Source organism: Sinohyriopsis cumingii, chromosome 16, assembly GCF_028554795.1.
Source record: "Sinohyriopsis cumingii isolate HCF-2022 chromosome 16, ASM2855479v2, whole genome shotgun sequence".
NCBI lineage: Eukaryota > Metazoa > Mollusca > Bivalvia > Unionida > Unionidae > Sinohyriopsis > Sinohyriopsis cumingii.
Window position 1 is genome coordinate 19,978,662 of NC_142976.1, and position 22,652 is coordinate 20,001,313.

General features: G+C 34.5%; 1 protein-coding gene across 5 annotated transcripts in view; it reads right to left on the reverse strand.

The window, feature by feature from the left end:
* Positions 1 to 22,652, reverse strand: part of LOC149780038 (uncharacterized) — a 241,163-nt gene that overhangs the window by 45,674 nt on the left and 172,837 nt on the right. For 2 of the 5 annotated variants that reach the window (XR_016414990.1, XM_089936796.1), the window contains exons 25-26: positions 22,379 to 22,603; positions 9,889 to 10,002 (exon numbers count right to left, since the gene is read on the reverse strand). Coding sequence is in view for 4 of the 5 variants with exons in the window: in XM_089936796.1 (XP_089792922.1) it covers positions 9,889 to 10,002; positions 22,379 to 22,603 (339 nt within the window). In the remaining variant the exon portion in view is untranslated. Of the gene's footprint in view, positions 1 to 2,380; positions 2,597 to 9,888; positions 10,003 to 22,378; positions 22,604 to 22,652 lie in introns of those variants that run through there. The other 3 variants (XM_089936798.1, XM_089936799.1, XM_089936797.1) reach the window with 3 other exon arrangements.

Consider the following 22,652-nt stretch of genomic DNA (forward strand, 5'->3'; position numbering starts at 1 on the left):
TCAAGATTTTCCTAAATCTATTGTTTTCCTTGTTCAAGGTAAACTCTCTTACCTATGCCAAAACGTTTGCTGGTAAATGATCGAAAACTATTAAGGCAATATATTTCATGTATACATGGACACTGAAGGTATTCATTCACATCCTTGTCAAAACAGTCCCCTTAAATCCTTTGCAACAATTACAATGGACTTTCTCGGTAAGATTCACATACACACCATTCAGTCATGTGCTCGTGGTCTGTATGCATTCATTAAAATCCTCACTGAAATTGTGGATCTGACCTAATCAGTGGAGATAATTAGGGAATATAATACAAGGAACTTTTAAAAACCACCAAAAATATATGACAGCTGCCATTAAAAGAATCATAATCTTGGCTCAGAAAATTCCATGACCTCCCTTCATGATTATTACTTTACAAGAAGCATCTGTTAAGACATTACCAAACAATATATGAAAACCTTTGTAGCATGTGAAGGTTTAAACACGATAAGAACAAAAGGAATGATGTAGATCTATGGCATGTGTCAGATCATAATTTTTATGACAAATTAAAAATTATTATTTAAAATGAAATAAAAAAAGATGCATTTTAAAGTAAAGAAACCTAATTTTTTTATTTGATTTATTGATTAAAGTTTGATTTAGAAAATTAACTATCATATGAAATATAGACTATCCAAAGAAACTGAAAAACGCCTCTGTGTGGATGTCATTAATATTGTTTCAAAATAAAATCATTAAGTGGCAAGTGTTACATTTTGAGGCAAATGTTTCATAAGTAATACTTATTTTATTCTTTCTTAATATATTATAATTGTCAAGTGTTGTTGTTGTTGTTGTTGTGGGGTTTAACGCCATTTTTCAGCACGATAGGGCTATACATGGCGGCCAGTATTAATGGTGGAGGAAGAACCCGGAAAACCCCGGAAAGAACCACCGACCCACGAGAAGCTACTGGCAAGCTTTCTCACATGCCCACATTGGCTGAATCTTAGACTCGAACCGCCGCAGACATAGGTGAGATGGCAGTGATCCGTAACGAACAGCGCTTTTGACCACTCAGCCACTCGGGGCCCCAGTTGTCAAGTGAATACGTCTTTTCTTATTCACAGGTTGTTTCCATTCACACATACACACTCTCTCACTCTCTCTCTCTCACTCACTCTCTCTTAGTTTCCTGTGTAATATTTGGGACAAGTAATCTGGGTACCTAATGAAAGGCTTCAAATATCATGTGTTCCAGATATACAACAATATTTCTTTTTAGCTGAGTTGTATCTTTTGTCTGCTGTATCCATACATGTATAAGATATTAAGACAAACATACATTTATGCCGATGATTTTGTGAACAGATAGATACAAAATGGAAAAACAAGGTGATTATTATTGGGCTGCCACATCTTGATGCCTTAATAATCAATGCAAATGTTTAAATAGGGTCATATTCTCTTGAACCATCCTGTGCAGAGTTTTGATTCACCATTAGAAAATTTGCTGACTGCTTCAAATTGCTGAAATCAGAATTTTTCAACAATAAATAGATCCATGATATCCAAATGTCATTTTTCTTTTTCCTTTTTAAAATTCTTATTGTCTCTATCTCAGGGAAATCTGAAAATTAATCTCTTTGTTAGTAATGACCGTTTGGCTATATCTGAAAATTTATTTGTAAAATAAACAGTATACTAAAATAATCCCTCAATATATTGCTGTATTACAGTACGCATCATATTGAGAACTCCCTTACTATAATGTTCTGCTACAGTCTTATCAGCATAATTAAAGTGATCCTTATCAGTCTTAACAGTCTTTTCAGCATATTAAAGTAATCCTTATCAGTCTTAACAGTCTTTACAGCATATTAAAGTAATCCTTATCAGTCTTAACAGTCTTTACAGCTTACTAAAGTAATCCTTATCAGTCTTAACAGTCTTTACAGCATATTAAAGTAATCCTTATCAGTCTTAACAGTCTTTACAACATATTAAAGTATTCCTTATGAGTCTTAACAGTCTTTACAGCATATTAAAGTAATCCTTATCAGTCTTAACAGTCTTCTCAACATATTAAAATAATCCTTCACTGTACTGCTTATTACAGCACTTTCGTGACACTCATATGACAGTATCCCTCACATATACTTTACTATAGTACAAGTACAGTACTCAGCATATTACATTAATTCCCGGCCACTATAGACTTTACCCAAGTGTTGTATAATAATACTATTAAATAATGAAATGAGATCATTGGCCAAACCCACTTGATAAATGGGATTGCCTTCTATGAAGGTGTCTTGTGGCAAGGTAGAACGTTTGTTACCATATCAAGCTTTTCTTGTTAGGAGTAAACTCTCTTATCTGTGCCATAACAATTGCAGAAAAATGATCCATTACTATTTATGCAATATCCTCCATTTTTACATGGGGACTGAAGGCATTCATTCACATCCATGCTACATAATTCCCCCTCATAGCCAACGGAACAATTACAACGATATTTCCCGGGAAGATTCACACAATTTCCATTCAGTCATGGGCTTGGGGTGTGAGCGCACTCATCAAAATCCTCACTGCAATTGTGGATCCAACCTAAACAGGGAATCAATCCAAGGGGGATAATTAAGGATTGTAATAAAGGGAACAAAATAACACGGAATGTAAATGGTGACTGACAATGAAATTATAAGGCTGGTTCAGAGCTTTCTACAAAATCCCACAATGATTGAGACTCTTCAAAGTATATCATTCTGTTGATAAATGTTCACAAAAATGCATGTGACCCTATTTAGAATCCTCTGTACGATATAAAAACTTGGCTTCAAGAAGCAAAAAATATCGGTTTACTAGCTTGATTTTGAAAGGAAAGATATACATCTATTAATTCTACCAGTTTGCTTGGCAATTTCTGTTTGACAATTAATACTGTTTTACATCACTATAGGTTATTTTGAACAAAATTGGATTAAAGTGAACATGTTTAAAATCAAGATGAGAACTCTGATTTTCATTTTATTAATAAACATTTCATTTAGAAAATTACAAAAAAACAGAAATGTTTCCATTAAAATTGATTAGCTTTTGCAAACTCCAAAATTTTGGAAATGGTTTCTGCATCGATATTGCTTGATCAATTCACAAAATGAATTTGAGAGCAGAGGGATCGGACTGTTGCATGTGTTATATTTTGAGGAAATTTCACTTATAAATAGTATTTTTTAAAATGTTTTTAAACTATATAAAAATTGTTAATAAATAACAAATATTTGTTATTGAAAGTTTTGTCTAAACAAAACTTTATTGCTCATGTTAATTTTCTGTATGTTTGCTACTTTTTGTCGTGTTACTTGGAAAAGTGGTCAAACCATATCTGATGTTGTCCAGCTGTTAAATGATTTATACATTATGGTGGACATAATGGAGATATGATTGGTACCATTTTCATTTAGGGCAAAGTAGACATCATCAGAACTCTTTTAGTGAACACCCTATCATCCAGCTAAAGCTTGTGATGTGATACATGGCAAACCTTCAGGTACTTAATGGGTAGCAGTAGCAAACTTGTGCTAATGGATGAACCGATGACAGACAACGGACATACAGAAGATGAAGCGCCATTCCTTGTGTAATATTATGGGCAAGTAATCTGAGTAACGTTTTAAATAGACTTTTAAAAGTGTGTATTCCAAGTGTACAACATTTACGTTTCAGGCTGAGTTGTGTCCTTTGCATGCTTTACCCATATATGTATCAATGTGAAATACTTATTTGCATTCCATAATTTTATGCAGAATATTTTTCTGTACACTAACCAGTCATATCCTTACCAGTGTAATCTATTTGTATGCATGTAAAATATTTACATATATATGCACTTCAGTCAAACATTTATGCCGAATGTAATAGCAAAGCTGAGGTATGTCCATGCCAGCCTGAAATGTGTGTAAGTGTTAAATATTTGTATTCATCAAACACCCATCATTTAAGTGCAAGGTTTTATTTGTTACAAAGTTATTTTATAATCTACATTGAATGTGTCTAATAATTGATCATTCAATCAGAAGCATAAAAAGCATTAGACTGTATCATCATAGTATTCAGAAGGATATTTTATGACTACCATAGTCTTAAAGATTGGGTTTTTCTAAGCAAAACTATCTTGCATTGCTGTACTGATTAATATGCCATTTGGACTAGACAATTTTTTTAATCATGCAAACACAAGTTTGCAAATATTTACTTGGTTATTCCCCCACCCAACCAAAAATGATTATTGTCAAATCAGAGATTTATACAATGGGTAGATATTAATTTTGGGAAAAAATTAAACTGTCCTAAATTGCTGTACTAATTGACAATGTTATAAGTACTTGAAAAGTTTGTTTTAAATCATGTGCCACGGAATTGTATAAAAAACTTTATTTATTAAATACATGTACTTGTGTTTCATTTTTTGTGTGTGTCCAATGATACCCACAGGTGATTTATGTATATTGTACAATATTTCGAAACAGTGAGTTCGGTTCATTTTCTACCACACATGTGAAGTGCTTTTGATAGGAACAACCGATATTCATCAAGCGCATAGACGATACAGGATACATTGTCTGTACATAAATGCTTCACCTTAGGATGAAATCTTTACATTATGGAATGTCTTGTCAGTGAACAGTCTACTGAAGGACTTGCAAATCTTCATCTGTAGAGGTATATGAGCTTTTTTTAAATTAATTTCTTATGTATATTATGGGTTATACCTATTGTACTACCAAGTTTATTTTTGTAGATTTTCTATGTAGCTCTGGCTTGTGTAGTATAATGCAAATATTTTCTATTCTTGTATGTGACTTAACAGGAGATCTATATTAGCAATAAAGTTGCATTTTATTAAGAAATGTTTAGTACCATAGGATTCTTATTGGACACAGGTAGGTTCACTTCTGAACCTGTTTATTGCTTGTAATGTTGTGCCGATAATGTAATTTGTACCTTATATAACGTCATTACGTGTTATTGTATATGTTCATGTCATTCATAGTACACGGTGCTAGATTTAATTTCAGCTGATCAGAGCTGACTATGGTGATCAAAGCTGACCATGGCAGCTGTGGAGCTAATCCATGGTGATCAGAGCAGAGCATGGCAGCTGTGGAGCTGAGCATGGTGGTCAGGGATGAAGGGGTACTAGCTGTACAGCTGACCACACAAGTTGACCATGACTGCTGTGGTGATGGCCATAGCAGCTGTAGAGGTGACGATGGACCTGTTGATGAAGCTGGTTGAATGGCAGCCGTGCACCTGATTGAACATTGTGTTGCTGGTTGAGTAGCAGGTAATCGGGCATTGCTACGCGATTGGTGGGCGCTGATTGCTTGATTGACCAAGGAATTGAATGGTGGTTGGTGACTATCGGTAATGCTGACTGCCTGATTGACCAGTGTGACTTGTATCCAAGTATGCTAGTAACAGAGTGTTTTGTGTAACTCTATACATGTAATCTTTTAGCCGTGGGGTAATTTTGTGGTTAGATATACCCAGTGTTTTGGAACTGTAAAGGTATATTGTATAATATCTGTCCGATTTATTTCATCATTTTACTATCTGAGCATAAAGTACCCCAATTTTCACTGAGTGAATACATCATTTTACTATATGAGTAAAGTACATTAGTTTTACTATTTGTGTGAAACACATCATTCTTTTCATCATGTGAAATTACTGTGAATCATTAACATTTGTCCTTGTGCTGTGTAAGGTTATTTACTTGTATTTACATTTATGTTACATTATTAGGTTCATGCAGATTGTGTCAATTAGTCCATGCTAATCATAATTCTTTTCCCATTCAAGTCGTTCATCAATAAACATTGTATTTGTATTACCATCAAAAGTGTTCTGTTATAAATCCAAAATCCAACCCAGTTATCATGTTACATCATCGAAAACAATTTTACAAACATTTACATAATAATGACCGCACTCTACCCCTTATGATCATTGTCAATCAGAGGTTTATATAATGGGTAGGTATTGATTTTGGAGAAAAAAAATTAAATCATCTCAGTATAGACCAATGCATTGGGTACAGTGAAGATTCATTACACTGAAAGTTAGCAATGTTATTTCCTAACTACTTTTGTCAAAAGTCTCCCCACATCTACAATTTATTTTTTAAATTATTCACCTACACAACATAATTTTAACAAGAGTCCCTTGAAGAGACTGGATATCTACCCCCCCCCCCTTATAATACATTCAGGAGGAGTATTGACAACAAGATTTTTAAGATGGTCATCTGGGCAGCCATGTTGAATATATGACTGGTACCATTTTCATTTAGGACTTTGTAAAAACTCCTGTCATAATGATCATTCATTCAAAGTGGGAGTAGTGACAACATTTTTATGACAGTTGCCATGGCAGCAATGTTGGATATATGGTTCAGGCATCAGTTTCATTGAGACTTGGTAAAACCTACTGTCATAATAATCGTCCATTCAAAGTGGGAATAGTGACAGCAACATTTTTGACAGTTGCCATGGCAGCCATATTGGATATATGACTGGCACCATTTTAATTTAGCACCAATTAAATATCACAAGAAGTCTAGACTTATGTTGATATACCCATCCATCTGGAGAGGAGATAACATTTTTTTCAAGATGTGACTTTCCATTCTAGATGGCAGCCTAAAGATCATCATCATTATCATTTATACCCAACTTGACATAATAAGAAATATTTTAGTAAAAATCCATTCAGAGGAAACAGCAATAACAAAAATGTTCAAGACAGACGCCATTGCAGCCATATTGGATATCTGAACACCACCAATTCTGTTTAGGGCCAACTAAATATCATAAGAAATCTTTAAGCAAAAAACCCATGCCGATTTGACCAATCATTCAATATAAATGGCGATAATAAGATTTTCAAGATGGAAACTTTTGAGCTATTATTATTAAGGACTAACTAGACATCATAAGAAATTTTTAGTAAAAACCCCATATCGATATAACCATCCATTCAGGAGGAGTAGCAATAACAAGATTTATTCAAGATGGCCACTGTGGAGGTCATATTGAATCTTGAGTAGCACTATTTCATTTATGACCAATTAGACCATAGGGGATGAATGTATTTGTAAAGTTTCAAGGCAATCCTCCACATAGTTTAAGAGAAGCAGTGATAGCATACTTGTGCTGACGAATGGATGGATGGATGATGGATAATACGGATAATACACAAATTCAGAGTTAAAGTCATTTAATGATTTTATCCATTTTTTGTAAAAGTGACAATATCTGATGGAAATTCAGAATCATGAGATTCTGTCTATTCAGTGTTTTTTTTACAAAAGGATGTCGTTTCACGGTTTCTATTTTTACTAAAGGCAGCAACATTTATATAAATCTGAAAGGGCTTCATACAGTCAAATTCTACTAAGCAAGTTGTTCATTACAAATAATGTAAAAGGTTTTCTTAATTTCTTCATAACAATAAGTGACGAAATTGGATGATGGAGAAGCAGCAATAAAACAAATTTCGAAATTTTGATGCCAAAATGCCCCTGTGAATATTTATCAATATTTTTTTATAACACGCTATTAATAATAACAGTTAATAAGACAAATGAAGGATGAACGTTTATTCCACCTCATGGCCAGATGCGATAAAAAATAAGCAATAAAAATAAGCAACACAGAAGTGGCATCTATGGAATATTAAAGGTATGTATAGAAAGTTATATATATATATATATCTTTAAGAAGCAGAATGCAAAGCCACTATGTAAAATTGTATATTGTAAAAAAATGAAAACAACAGACAATGAATAAATAAAAAATACCACATGCCATGTACAGAAAAATAGCTACATATATATTGTTGATGCTGCCAACAAGGCAAGCTCATATGATCATATGTCAATATCAAAATTTTCCAGTGGAAACAGTGTCACATTTTCTGTCAGTATGACAGTAAATCCTGAAACAGAGCTGAAATGAGTCTTCTCCAACTATTCAACAGTGCACCCGTCAAAAAGTTCCGAATATACAAACAATTATTATAAATACAAAATGGACTAACATTTAACTTTTTAAAAAATCAGCAGAAATTCCATGCAATGTATTATTGTTTCTTCTGCAAAAGAACTGAATGTGCTGCATTGCATAAAATCTCACGGGGTCATATGGTATTATTTGGAATATGCATGTCACAAGAAGTCAGTTAGTGGCACTTGTTACTTTAGATTCTACACATTTTTAATTTGATTTCAATTTAACCATTAATAAGACATTTGTAAGAAATTTTGAATTCCATTGTATAAATTAATTACTGAGTGAACATGAAAAAGCAAAATAAACTAATAATTGGAATTTTAATATAATTAGTCTAATTTAAAAAATCTACGTCAAACTGCAAATTTGAAGCATATTACTAATCAAATGTTCGAATTATTTAATTTGGTAAAATTTTTATTTTTAAACAGCTATGGGTCCAAACAATCCAAAACACTTAGAAATATAGTGAACTTTTGGCACTACCTTTGTTTAATATCTGTATACAAGTGAGGGTCAATGCATGGAAAGTATTGGAAAAGTACTATCTCCATAGGAGGCCCCGAGTGGCCGAGTGGTCTAAAGCGCTCTCCGTTACGGATCACTGCCATCTCACCTCTGCCTGCGTGGGTTCGAGTCTCGGATTCAGCCAATGTCGGTATGTGAGAAAGCTTGCCAGTAGCTTCTCGTGGGTCGGTGGTTCTTTCCTGGTTTTCCTGGGTTCTTCCTCCACCATTAATACTGGCCACCATGTATAGCCTATCGTGTGCTGAAAAATGGCGTTAAACACTACAACAACAACAACAACAACAACTATCTCCATAACTGTCAAAAAGATAATAGCTGACAGGGTGTTTAAAAATTCGTTAATAGGCAATATTTATGTTCATAGGCTCTTCATATCAAATAAACAAAGGGTATTGCAGGTGCTTGATTTCTTTTTTCAGTATGACGGTTCTTGACATCACTCTGACTCCGACAACAGGAATCCTGCATTGCCAATTGATGGCAGGCATTAACTGCTTCCAAGGATACTGTATACTTTTGTTGACCTTACAACTTCTAAAGATTTCTAAGGATACTGTATACTTTTGTTGACCTTACAATTTCTAAAGATTTCCAAAAATATTAAATACTTTCATTTTCTTTACAATTTTTTCAGAACTCACAGCAATTATTAAAATTATTAGAATTTTAGTTTTTTATAATTTAATAACAGACAGAAATTGCAACCATGACTATTCCAATCTAGTATCTCCCCAGGATCAAAGCATTAAAAAGTAACATCCTGTCAATCACATTATTTCAAGTGTTTATTTTACAAAATGTGATTGAGATAATTATGTATGACAGAATGTAAATCCAATTATACAAGTCTTCCAAATTTTAGCAACTAATTATGGCCAAGAATAGTTACTTTTAAAAACGTTGATTTCAGTGGTCCCTCAGTGTAAAGCACCTCTATATATATAGTGCAGTCCCAGCTCGTATAACGGGTATTTTTAGGGATCTCATTTGTGAGATAAATTTAGTTTAAATGTATATCAAACTTAAATCAGTACAGATAATACAAAGATGTCAGCCTAATACTAATACATTGGTCAAAAAAAAGAAGGGCTTGTCAGTCTATTAAAATGTGTTGCCTAATAAATTTATCACAAAGTAGGGGTTTGGCCCTTTTACACATAAATATAATTCTGACAGATGTTCAGTAATTTGCTTCATGCATGGCATCATTTTAACACCTTGTCTGAAAATATAGACTATCTACTTGATTCTCGTGAAATATAAAAGAAATTTTTTTAAAGACACTTGTGCACTTACCTGGTTTGCAACTGCAGAAATATGTATTGTTGGTTGTATTTTGAATACACTTGTTCGTATTTGGCTCATAACAGGGTTTGTTTACACATGGCCCTTTTATATCACACTGGTTACCTACAAGAAAAAAATCTGAAGATATAATTTTGAAAAGAAAATTTTCCAATTATGTAATCTGAAATAAAGGCTAGACTTGCATCCTGGTCATACCGTCAAGGCAATGCTGTAAACCCAGTGATCTTGGCCACAAGGTCAAATGGGAGAGGAAGTGTATTGGAAAAACTTCACTTCATATTGTGAACAACCAGGAATAATGAAGGAATACAAAAAGCAGTTTAGGAAATAGGTGCAGATTAAAATCCTTAACTAAGCCTAAACTGAATCCATTAACACAAATCATCTATGATTATTGACCAAGGAGATTATTGAGTATGTCACATCAAGATAACTGCACTCGCTGCATAATACAAGATTTCAAGTCAAAACAAACCACATCAATAGGTTTTGGAGACACAAGCAAATGAAAAAATTATCCAAAACCTCTACAGAAATCTTCTATGAGCTCACCTTTTATAACCCAAAGGTCAAATAGGTCATAAATGTTTCATAAAACAAATATTTCAGGCCAAATATGAAGAGGAGTCATTAAGGGGTTTATGAAATAAAAGCAAATAAATAACTTTAACCAAGACTTTTAATGACTGTCACATTGAGTCCTAGGTCAATGAAGCAACTAATTGAGTTTATAACACAGAACGGTGTTTGCTTCATGATCAATCATGCTAATTATGAATAGAATCCATGGATGGAGCTTAGGACATACAAGCAAACAAAACTAACGAACACTAAAAATATATAACAAAGACCTAAGGCAAGTCTTCCAACATTTAACTCTAACCAAGATCAATCGGGGAGTATGCAAGAGAGTGAGTCCATTGTTGAATGAATTTCTTTGCTTTAAAATTGATTAATATCTGGAAAGAGCTGGATCTATAAATGTCTAAAAGAAAAAAGTAAAAGAACAAGAATCCCATGAAAGATCTGACATTCTACTGACTGAAAAGAATTTTGAGGAACTAAAGATAATACCATTTTTTCCTATTTATAACTGTGTTGAATCCATCTCTGATATTCTTCAGTGATAACAAAATTCTCAAATTATAGCTGCTGTGTTGAACATAGTTAATGTAAACTTTACAAAATTTTCATTCTGGTGGAAAAGTAATGTGGATATATTTTTCCATTTCAAAAGAAAACCGAAAACAAAGTTTTCAAAATGGATGACATGATTGCCACATTCGATATCAGACTGGCATTATTTCTATTTAAAACTAAGTATACATGTCTTTTGGTGAAAGCACAATGTCGATATGAACAACCATATAGAAGACGTAGTGATAACAAGATTTTAAAGATGGCCACTATTGTAGCGATATTGGACATCAGATCAGCATCATTTATGTTTGAGACCAACTAGACATCAGAATAACTCTTTGGGAGAAATGATGATATTACCAACCATTCAGGAGAAACTCTTTTCGAGAAAATATAATGATGATATTACCAACCATTCAGGAGGAACTCTTTTACAGAAAATACAATGATGATATTATCTGCAACCATTAAGGAGGATAAGCAATAAGATCTTCCTTATGGTCAGAGTTGTGTCCAAGCGGCACCATTTATATGTGTGTGTGCATTTACATTTAGGATCCAACTAGACCATGGGATGAATCTGTGTGTGTGTGTGTATTGTTTCATGGCAATCCTCCATGCAGTTTAGGAAAAGTAGTGATAACAAACGACATGTGCTAACAGACAGATGGTGTGTGTGTGTGTGATTTTGAATTTAAATCTAGCTTTAACAATTTTTCAGTCATATCGCTACAATGTCTACAGTGTGGCAGTTTATAGTGATGTCTTGATTTGGGGCATCATGCCGCAGACATGGAGCATGAATCCCACCCAGTCACATGATCCTGACACCAGGCCGACCAGTCCTAACACTAACCTCTTAATGATGAGTACCTAGCAAGGCAGCTGTTAGTGCCACTTTTATAAGCCTTTGGTATAACTCAGATGAGGTTTGAACCTGCGACCTCCTACACCCCAGGAAGACACTCTAACCACTAGGCCACCGAAGCGGTCATCGGACAGATGGACAATGAACAACAGACCATCCTTCAAGATCTTCTGGTCTAAAATCCTTAATCAAAATCTGCTCAAAATTGTTTGAGGTCACCAACATTAACATTATTGCCACCACTGCCATGCTGCTCTGTCTTGCTATTCACTAAAGTGTCAAACTAGAATCAAGTAATTAAACCGCAAAATGGATGATTTGTTACAGTCTTGTTCCTCCTGTCTTTTTTATTTTGTGTGTGCTCCAATAAAAACTGGTTCTGTACATCACAAAATCTCCATTGAGAACAACAGCATGATTTGTGATATATGACTTTCAAATAAACTTGAATATAAAATCTGAAAATGTTTTATCCTGCTGTAAAAGTAATGTATTCTCCATCACTTAAGCTGTAACACCAACTGTACCTCGCAGATACAAGTAGATGTGATGACGAGAACACCCTTTGGGGAAAAAATATAACAGTTTTCTATTTACTTCTGTGTTAGGTATAATTTTCCTACAAGCTAAGTACATTACTCAGATGATTTACTGAGAGAAGACAATGTTCCTTGAATCACTACTTACAGGTACATTTGTCATAAGTACCATTGCATGTCTTCACATGTTTGTCTTTCTAAGTCATAGAGATACTCCTAGTTCATTAGTATATTCATTTTAGTAATTGTTAAAATCTATAAAAGAAATTCTCATGTATGACATTGCTGGTGAGATTGAATTCAATCAATAAAATGTATAAAATTTAATACCTCGATATACTTAATTCAAATGAAGCATGGTTCATTGCCTGTGTGCCTAAGGTGTATAGGAAGACAATTTGGGCTTATTATTGCATCATCTAGCAAGCACTGCTGTGATTGGCCAGTTTGTAGCTGCTTTTGACATTAGGGTGTAGTGGTGGAAGGGTCAATTGGAGTTTATGTAGTAACTAAGAGGATTAACAGCAAGGTATGGCCATTATCTTCATATTCAATATATACACTGGGGAATATGGTTTGAAAGTTGTGTAGATGGAGTTTTTGTTAGACCCAATTGTATCACTATATAAAAAGTGGGGCTCCATATGGGTTTTCAAAATGAAAGTTTACAATCCTAAAAGAAGAAACATTATTTATTAAAGACTTGGGACATTAATGATGTATACATGCTGGAAACATTCTTAATGACCATTTGCAATGTCCTGTCAGTGATAAAAATAAACACACACAAAAATCCCATCAATAGATATATATTTATCCCCACACTTTCAATGAAACAGGAATATTGTGATACAGTCTGTTATATATCCATCCCCACTGTTTCAATGGAGCACAAGGACTCTGTAATACAGTCTATCATATTTATCCCAACTCTTTCAATGAAGCATAGGGATATTGTGATACAGTCTGTTATATATTTATCCCCACTGTTTCAGTGAAGCATAGCGATATTGTGATACAGTCTGTTATATATTTATCCCCACTATTACAATGAAGCATAGAGATATTCTGATACAGTCTGTTATATATTTATCCCCACTGTTTCAATGAAGCATAGAGATATTGTGATACAGTCTGTTATATATTTATCCCCACTCTTTCAATGAAGCATAGGGATATTGTGATACAGTCTGTTATATATTTATCTCCACTGTTTCAATGAAGCATAGAGATATTGTGATACAGTCTGTTATATATTTATCCCCACTGTTTCAATGAAGCATAGAGATACTGTGATACAGTCTGTTATATATTTATCCCCACTGTTTCAATGAAGCATAGAGATACTGTGATACAGTTTGTTACATATTTATCCCCACTGTTTCAATGAAGCATAGAGATATTGTAATTTATCCCCACTGTTTCAATTAAGCATAGAGATATTGAGATACAGTCTGTTATATATTTATCCCCACTGTTTCAATGAAGCATAGAGATATTGTGATACAGTCTGTTATATATTTATCCCCACTGTTTCAATGAAGCATAGAGATATTGTGATAACAGTCTGTTATATATTTATCCCCACTGTTTAATGAAGCATAGGGATATTGTGATACAGTCTGTTATATATTTATCTCCACTGTTTCAGTGAAGCATAGAGATATTGTGATACAGTCTGTTATATATTTATCCCAACTCTTTCAATGAAGCATAGGGATATTGTGATACAGTCTGTTATATATTTATCCCCACTGTTTCAATGGAGCATAGGGATATTGTAATACAGTCTGTTATATATTTATCCCAACTCTTTCAATGAAGCATAGAGATACTGTGATACAGTCTGTTATCCCATTCTTTAAATGAAGGATCTGTGGTACAGTCTGTCATTTATTCCTACCTTTTCAATGAAGCAAAGAGTTACTGTGATACAGTGTGTTCATCCATACTGTTATTAATAAATCTATTAAATAATAATTTATAATATAGTTTTGTTTATTCTGAAACTCATTTTTGAGAGGGTGCAGTTGTATTTAGCAACAGCAACCATTGATTTTAGCAACATGGCATATACAAAGCAAATTGCTCACAAGTCTTGTAACTGGAGGAAAGGCTGAGCGGAAGCAGCTGGTAGCAATTAACCAAGATGCCATACCAGATATTGCTAGCATGGAAGAAGTACATTGGAGCAAGTTAGTAGAGGTAAAAATGGAGTTTTATCATCCATCCAAAAGGAGTAGAGGAACTCTTAGAAAAAGAACCTTATAAATTATATGGGAAGACAGAAGTAGTAACTGACCTGCCACATTTTAGACTTGAAATTATACTGAAAACTGGAAGTTCATATAACAAGAACACCACTAGAAATCCTTCTTGAAGCAACAACAGAAAGATTCAAAGCATTTCCAATTATAAAAAAGAATGTAAACATGGCAATGTTTAGAGACTATCAGATAATAAATTCAGGTGGCACAATTTTTGAGAGAGAAGGCTAAGACATTGAAAGCAGTTTTCTACTTGCATGGCATTTCAGTAAGGCCATGGTACAGAGGCAGCAATATATGATGGAACAAATATGAATTGTGGATTTAATGGGCATGACCTGTGACACTGCAAGACCAAGGAAAGAGCAAATGAACAAATACACAGCATACTCAGCCCATGCAGTCCAATCAAGCTCAGGAAACACACAAGGCTACTCTGACAATATTCCCAATAGCAGTAAACAGAAATGTGCCATTAGACATAAATACTAAAGAATCAGGTTGACATAGGAGCAGAGATAGAAATAGTCACAAATCTTAGTGAGAAGACAACTAGTGAGACATGACAAATGCCACTGTCACAAATAAGAAAAGAATTGCTACCCAAAGACTCAGCAGAAAGAAAAGGAACAATAAAGAAGAAAAGTGTAATGGTATGTTATGATGTCATGGAAACAGACCTACTAATACAGGAACAGGAAGAAATAGGAGCACAAATAGAAACAACTAAAAACTGAAATGAGAATATAACCAGGTAGATGTGACAAACTCCGCTGCCCCCAAAAGAAACACAGCGAGGAAAGATATTTGCACATGCAAATCATGTAGTCACAAAAAACAGATACCCCCATACAGATCAAAACAAACCCCGAGATATATTGAGGGAGGCCCCTGGCCTCAAAATGGGGTGATGACCTCTGGATCCCCTTCTGGATTGGTATCAAACTGGGAGATCAGAAGTCAGTCATGGGAGCCATCGAAAGAGAAGAGAGAGAGATGAACCAGCCATAAAACAAGATAGCTTGAACTTAACTACATATAACTCAGAACTATCTGACACATTATTGCCAGATAGTAATATTAGAAAAACCAACACATAAATCAATGTTAAAATTAATCAAATAGACCATAAAAAGGACCTCCGGCACAGGTCACAAAATTTTGAAATCTTAGAAGGAAGGAAGGAAGAAGACTGATAAACAGGTAAAATCTCTGAATGGAGGCAAGTATTGAACTGGAAACCCCTAGTATCGGACCTCTAGAGAAAACTTAAATAAAAAATTTAACATCAAATTACTAAACTTTCAGGAATTTGGGAAGTTATGAGGAAACACCTGAAGTGCTAACCAAGCTATATATGGTGTCAAGGACTTAACCAGGTGTTCTTAAATAGCATAGCTTTATTCAGGTCATTTGGGTTTAACAAGTTTATTTTTAAATTCTTTAAATATAATGGCTGCTTGTGTTCTATTAAAAGTTTATAATCAATATGTTCATTGGACTTGCTTATCTCAACTCTATCGGCACCTTGGTGAATTCAGCAGATATTTTAGTGCTTTGTCCTAGTGACATTTATTGAATTTCATAAGTTGCATCCCTTAGTATGTAATGCTAACAGCAGTGCATCACCCAATAATGGTGGAGTGTGTGTGATTTGGATTTTTAACGTAGCTTTAATAATTTTTCAGTCATATTGTTATGATGTTTGCAGTATGATGGTTTCTAGTGATGTCTAGCACTGGGGCATAATAACGCAGACATGTAGCATGATGTTCCACCCAGAAACATTATCCTGACACCAGGCCGACCATTCCTAACTCTATCCTCTTTATGTTGAGCACCAAGCGAGGCAGCTGTTAGTGCCATTTTTGTAAGTCTTTGGTATGACTCAGCCGGGCGTCAAACCCACGACACCCCCCACATCCGAGATGGATGCTCTAACCACTAGGCCACTGGAGCCTATTAAACATGGGTATTTTCTGGAATTCTGTAACATGTGAAAGTTAATGCATGCAGTTGTTGACAGTGAAAACAATGGCTTTTGCTACCGATTTGAAATCATTATTTTCTGGCTTTTTAGAGATTCATAATATTGATTCAATGACAATGATTTACCATTTTTGTCTAGTCTTGCAGAAATTGAGACATAATCATATGATGAAGATAGTGTGATATGACAGCCAAATGCTCTGCAAGTCAACAAATTCACTGAATGTATTGGTCCTACATCTGTTTCGGATGAGAGGGTAAAAAGGGGTTTCTTATTTAAATATTTTCCCCTGGTGTTAAATGAAAGAAGTGTGCATAATGTGCAGGCAGTGTGCATGAGGTGGGTGTCCATAAATTGCAAGCACTGTGCATGAGGTGTCCATAATGTGCAGTGCGATGTTTTATCTTTGTGTAAAAGATAAATGCTTTTACAATTATCACCAATAGTAACATATGAACTATTATAACTTAATGACCAATTAAACATTTGTAAATAATTATTTGTGCAAATCCTGACAGATAACTTTGCATAAAATAATCACAGACTGATTATAGTTACCTATCATGTGTTCTTTGTTCAATTCATGGATTTTATAAGTGTTGTGGAAGTCAGTGGGATAAAAGAATAACAGTCAAAAGTAGCAGTAGCTTTCATATACATCAACAACTGGTCTATATCACCAAATCATCAGCTAAAATGTTATCATTTGGTTACAGCAGCATCAGGCCTTGGTAGTCATCTGACAAATCAGCTGCAGTAGTAACCCCAGCATCAGGCCTTGGTAGTCAGCTGACAAATCAGCTGCAGTAGTAACCCCAGCATCAGGCCTTGGTAGTCAGCTGACAAATCAGCTGCAGTAGTAACCCCAGCATCAGGCCTTGGTAGTCAGCTGACAAATCAGCTGCAGTAGTAACCCCAGCATCAGGCCTTGGTAGTCAGCTGACAAATCAGCTGCAGTAGTAACCCCAGCATCAGGCCTTGGTAGTCAGCTGACAAATCAGCTGCAGTAGTAACCCCAGCATCAGACAGAACAGTAAGCCACTACAGCAGCACTAGTAGTTAACATGCTAATATCAATGGGTAAATATGTCATCCAATAGCCATATTTTTTACACAAAGCAATATATGATTGGTTCATGTGTCAACTTAAACAGAAAACAAATACTGATAATACAAAAACTGCCAAATAGGTGTTCTGCTGGTACTTCCAATCAACTGGGGACACTAATATGATGTAAGGAAATGTGTCTATACAGAAAAGATTGTCCAGTTGGTCATGACAAATTCTGGGAAAAATAAACAAAATTTCCAAAAAAGAGTCAAATAAAGGGACTGCTGCTGTATTGGTAAAGACAATTTCCAGGAATTCAGATAAAACTATATCTTTCTTTTAACTTTAGAAATCTATCAGTGAAATCCCCAGGTTGATATAGTCATCCAATTGGAGTTTGATTAGAGATAATACTATTGGAGTTTGAGTAGAGATAATACTATTGGAGTTTGAGTAGAGATAATACTATTGGAGTTTGAGTAGAAATAATACTATTTCAACATGTCATTTTCCATGCTGGAAAAAAAAAAAATTTCAAGATGGCTGCTGTGGTGACCACAGTTGATATTAGATCAACACCATTATTATTTAGGATCAGATACAAATTAAAAATAAGTCTTTTAATGAAAACACCATGCTGATATAAGCATCCATTTAGGAGGAGTAGCTATATCTAGGTTTTAGGGATGGCTGCTCGATTGGCTGTCAGATCAACATTATTTTCAATTTAGGTCAAAGCAGACATCATAACAAGTCTTTAGTGAAAATGCCATGCTGATATTCACTTTGGTGAAATAGTAAAAACAAACATTTCAAGATGCCAGCTTTGGTAGCCATATTGCATGTCCAATCAACACAAACTTCATTTATGACCAACTAGACATCATGTGAAGTCCTTTATTGAAAATCCCATATTGACATGACCATCCATTCAGAAGTAGTAGCAATAAAAAGAATTTCAAGATGGCCACTGTGGCACTCGTATTGGATGTCCAAGCAGCATACATTTCAATTAGGACCCACCAGATATAATAAGAAGTCTTTTAGTGAAATGATGACTATCCATTCAGGAGTAGCAATAACAAGATTTTCAAGATGGCTGCCATAGTGGCCATATTGGACATCAGATCAAGACAATTTTCATTGGTGGCGCTCACCAGATAATATGTGCTTTTGAGAGAGTGACGTATGTAAGGTGAAGTAGTTCGCATTTAAAACATGCACAGTGGAGAGAATGTTTGCATACCTCTATGCTACATTAATGTAATGTGGATGATATTTCTTTTGGATATTGTACTTTTGGAAATTTTACATGATTTAAGCACACTGCTAACTAAAATGACTGCTCCCTTGTGTTAAAAAATCAGTCTGAATTAGTCTAAAGTACACTATACATAGCAGCTATTAAAATAGGGAAAATGAATTTTGCCAGACTAGACAATACCAGCTTCTGAAAGTGCAATGAATGAATTACCAAATATATAAAATGTAAAAAAAGTTATCGGCTCTTTTTTATACAATTGACCTCTGAAGTTCAGGAAGTGAAAATGACCAAGTAGAGCTAGCACTTTTTTGAAAGGTGCACATTTGAAGTAAGGCCAAGCTGTATACTCTATAACCCATAGTACACCCATCAATCATACACCAAAATAAAGGGAATTAAAGGTTCTTTGCATTATACCTAAGATATACAAGGTCTTTTTTAAATAGCCAGTATAACCAGTGAGGAAAGCCGGGGACATTCTTTTTCTTTAAATTCCTAACCCTATGCAAAATGCGAAACTGTATAGCGCCACCTTAAAGAAAATAAAAAAATGTTTGCAATTATTTTTTTTTATTTTCATATAATTATGTATGATGTTCTGAATAAAATGGTACATTCATATTGCATTTAAGCATGAAAATAAGCTAATTATGATCGTTTTTCTCTTGCTTTCATAATTTGCCATGAGGTATGTTTGTGTGAGTAGTGACCTTAATTATGGGGAAATTAGAAGACTTAGAATATAGGAATAGAGTCAACTTAAATTTAAAACTGTTGCAATAAGTGACAGAAATATATGGTGAAAATGTTTCTTTTCATTTATTTGCAATGAAATAAAAAAATAAATGATGAGAAAGTGAATTCGCTTCTTCCATATTAAACAATAGGCAAATATTTTACACTTTGACCTTTGACCTTTATGAAGCTGATGAGTTACCTCCCTTTTCTAATTGTAAAATTCATTGTTGATATCTCAGAAATAATTCTGGCTAGTTTCATGTTCCTATCATTCAGCATAACATTGGTTGCTATGTTTACAAAATGTAATGTTCATTCTTAAAATAGCTCACTTTTATCATGGGGGGGGGTAGGCTGGACTTGTTAGAGACTCTGACACTCATAAATACTGTTCTGTGGGGAAAAAGGCAGGAGAATTATTCATAAGGATTGTTTTGATGCTTGCGACTTAAATGTTTCAGCCATATAAACATAATTAAATCATAAAAAAATAATACCTACATCTTCTTTATGGTGGCGCTCACCAGATAATATGTGCTTTTGAGAGAGTGACGTATGTAAGGTGAAGTAGTTCGCATTTAAAACATGCACAGTGGAGAGAATGTTTGCATACCTCTATGCTACATTAATGTAATGTGGATGATATTTCTTTTGGATATTGTACTTTTGGAAATTTTACATGATTTAAGCACACTGCTAACTAAAATGACTGCTCCCTTGTGTTAAAAAATCAGTCTGAATTAGTCTAAAGTACACTATACATAGCAGCTATTAAAATAGGGAAAATGAATTTTGCCAGACTAGACAATACCAGCTTCTGAAAGTGCAATGAATGAATTACCAAATATATAAAATGTAAAAAAAGTTATCGGCTCTTTTTTATACAATTGACCTCTGAAGTTCAGGAAGTGAAAATGACCAAGTAGAGCTAGCACTTTTTTGAAAGGTGCACATTTGAAGTAAGGCCAAGCTGTATACTCTATAACCCATAGTACACCCATCAATCATACACCAAAATAAAGGGAATTAAAGGTTCTTTGCATTATACCTAAGATATACAAGGTCTTTTTTAAATAGCCAGTATAACCAGTGAGGAAAGCCGGGGACATTCTTTTTCTTTAAATTCCTAACCCTATGCAAAATGCGAAACTGTATAGCGCCACCATTTACGATGAAATAAATATCATAAGAAGGTTTTGAGTGAAATCTCTCAAAAGTAGCAATAACAAGATCTGGCAGCCATATTGTATGTCAGATCGGTTCATCTTCATTTAGGACCAACTAGATATCATAAAAAGTATCTTAATTAAAGCCTTATGCTTATATAGCTATCCATTCAGGAGTGGTAGCAAAATTTTCAACATGACAACTGTGTTGGTCATATTGGATGTCTCAGCAGCACCATTTTTATATAGGACCATCTAGACTAGGCATGTTTGAAGTGTGTCCCACAGGCTGGATCTGCCTGTGACGTTACTTGATCCATCTATTACATCATAAGGTGTGGCTTTAAAAATTGCTTATCTGGCCTGCAACTGGAGGAAGCTCTACATGCCTGAACTAGACAATAGGCTGAAATGTGTGGAAGCTCTACATGCCTGAACTAGACAATAGGCTGAAATGCGTGGAAGCTCTACATGCCTGAACTAGACAATAGGCTGAAATGTGTGGAAGCTCTCCATGCCTGAAACAGACAATAGGCTGAAATGTGTGTGGAAAGTTTCAAAGCAATTTTCCAAGATTCTTTGGAGGAGTTCCATTAACTAACATGTAACAGATGGATGAATGATATGCTGCCTGAAATAGACAATGGGCTGAAATGTGTGGAAGCTATACATGCCTGAAATAGACAATGGGCCGAAATGTGTGGAAGCTCTACATGCCTGAAATAGACAATGGGCTGAAATGTGTGGAATCTCTACATGCCTGAAATAGACAATGGGCTGAAATGTGTGCAAGCTCTACATGGCTGAAATAGACAATAGGCTGAAATGTGTGGAAGCTCTGCATGCCTGAAATAGACAATAGGCTGAAATGCGTGTGGAAAGTTTCAAGGCAATTTTCCAAGATTCTTTGGAGGAGTTCCATTAAGCAACATGTAACAGATGGATGAATGATATTTGATAGACAAGAGACCATCACATCAACTTTTTTGGTTGATAACCAGTAGTGCTAAAAATATCAAGTCATAAAGCATGACTTACAGTACAAAATATTTTTTTATGGGCAGATGCAGACACTCTCAAACTGAATCACAAATTACATTTTACATTAAGTCAACTATTCACAATTACAGACATAATACAATACAATAAAACATAAATACAAAAAACAATAACTTCCATTTCATTTTTTTCTGTCAAATTAGCTTTTGTTAAAACTTCACAATTTACTTTTACATTAACATGTTAAAAAATACGCTCAAATAATTATGGCATTTTGATGTATGTAATAATTCTGGCTTCCAGCCTTATTGAGTGTCTATGCTCCATTTCAGCTAATACTGCCCTCACATAATTGTTAGAACTGTACAATATATATATATATATATATATATATACACACACACATCAACCAACAAGCATTTCCACAGCCAACTAAAGGGATAGAACTCTGCTTACCTTCATCGTATTCCTGACATACACAGGCCCATTTGTTATCCTTTACTTTGCAAGTGCCATTGTTACAGTTCACAGCAGTACAATTAGGTTGATCACAGTTTTTGCCTGTGTATCCATAAGTACATGAGCAATTATAATCTCCAATAGAATTTGTACAATATCCTCCATTTTGACAAGGGTTAGGATTTTGCAAACATTCATTGACATCATCTGCACAGTCTGATCCTACGGTGTAATCAAAACGCATTAGTGATATTAATAAAAGAATCAGTTC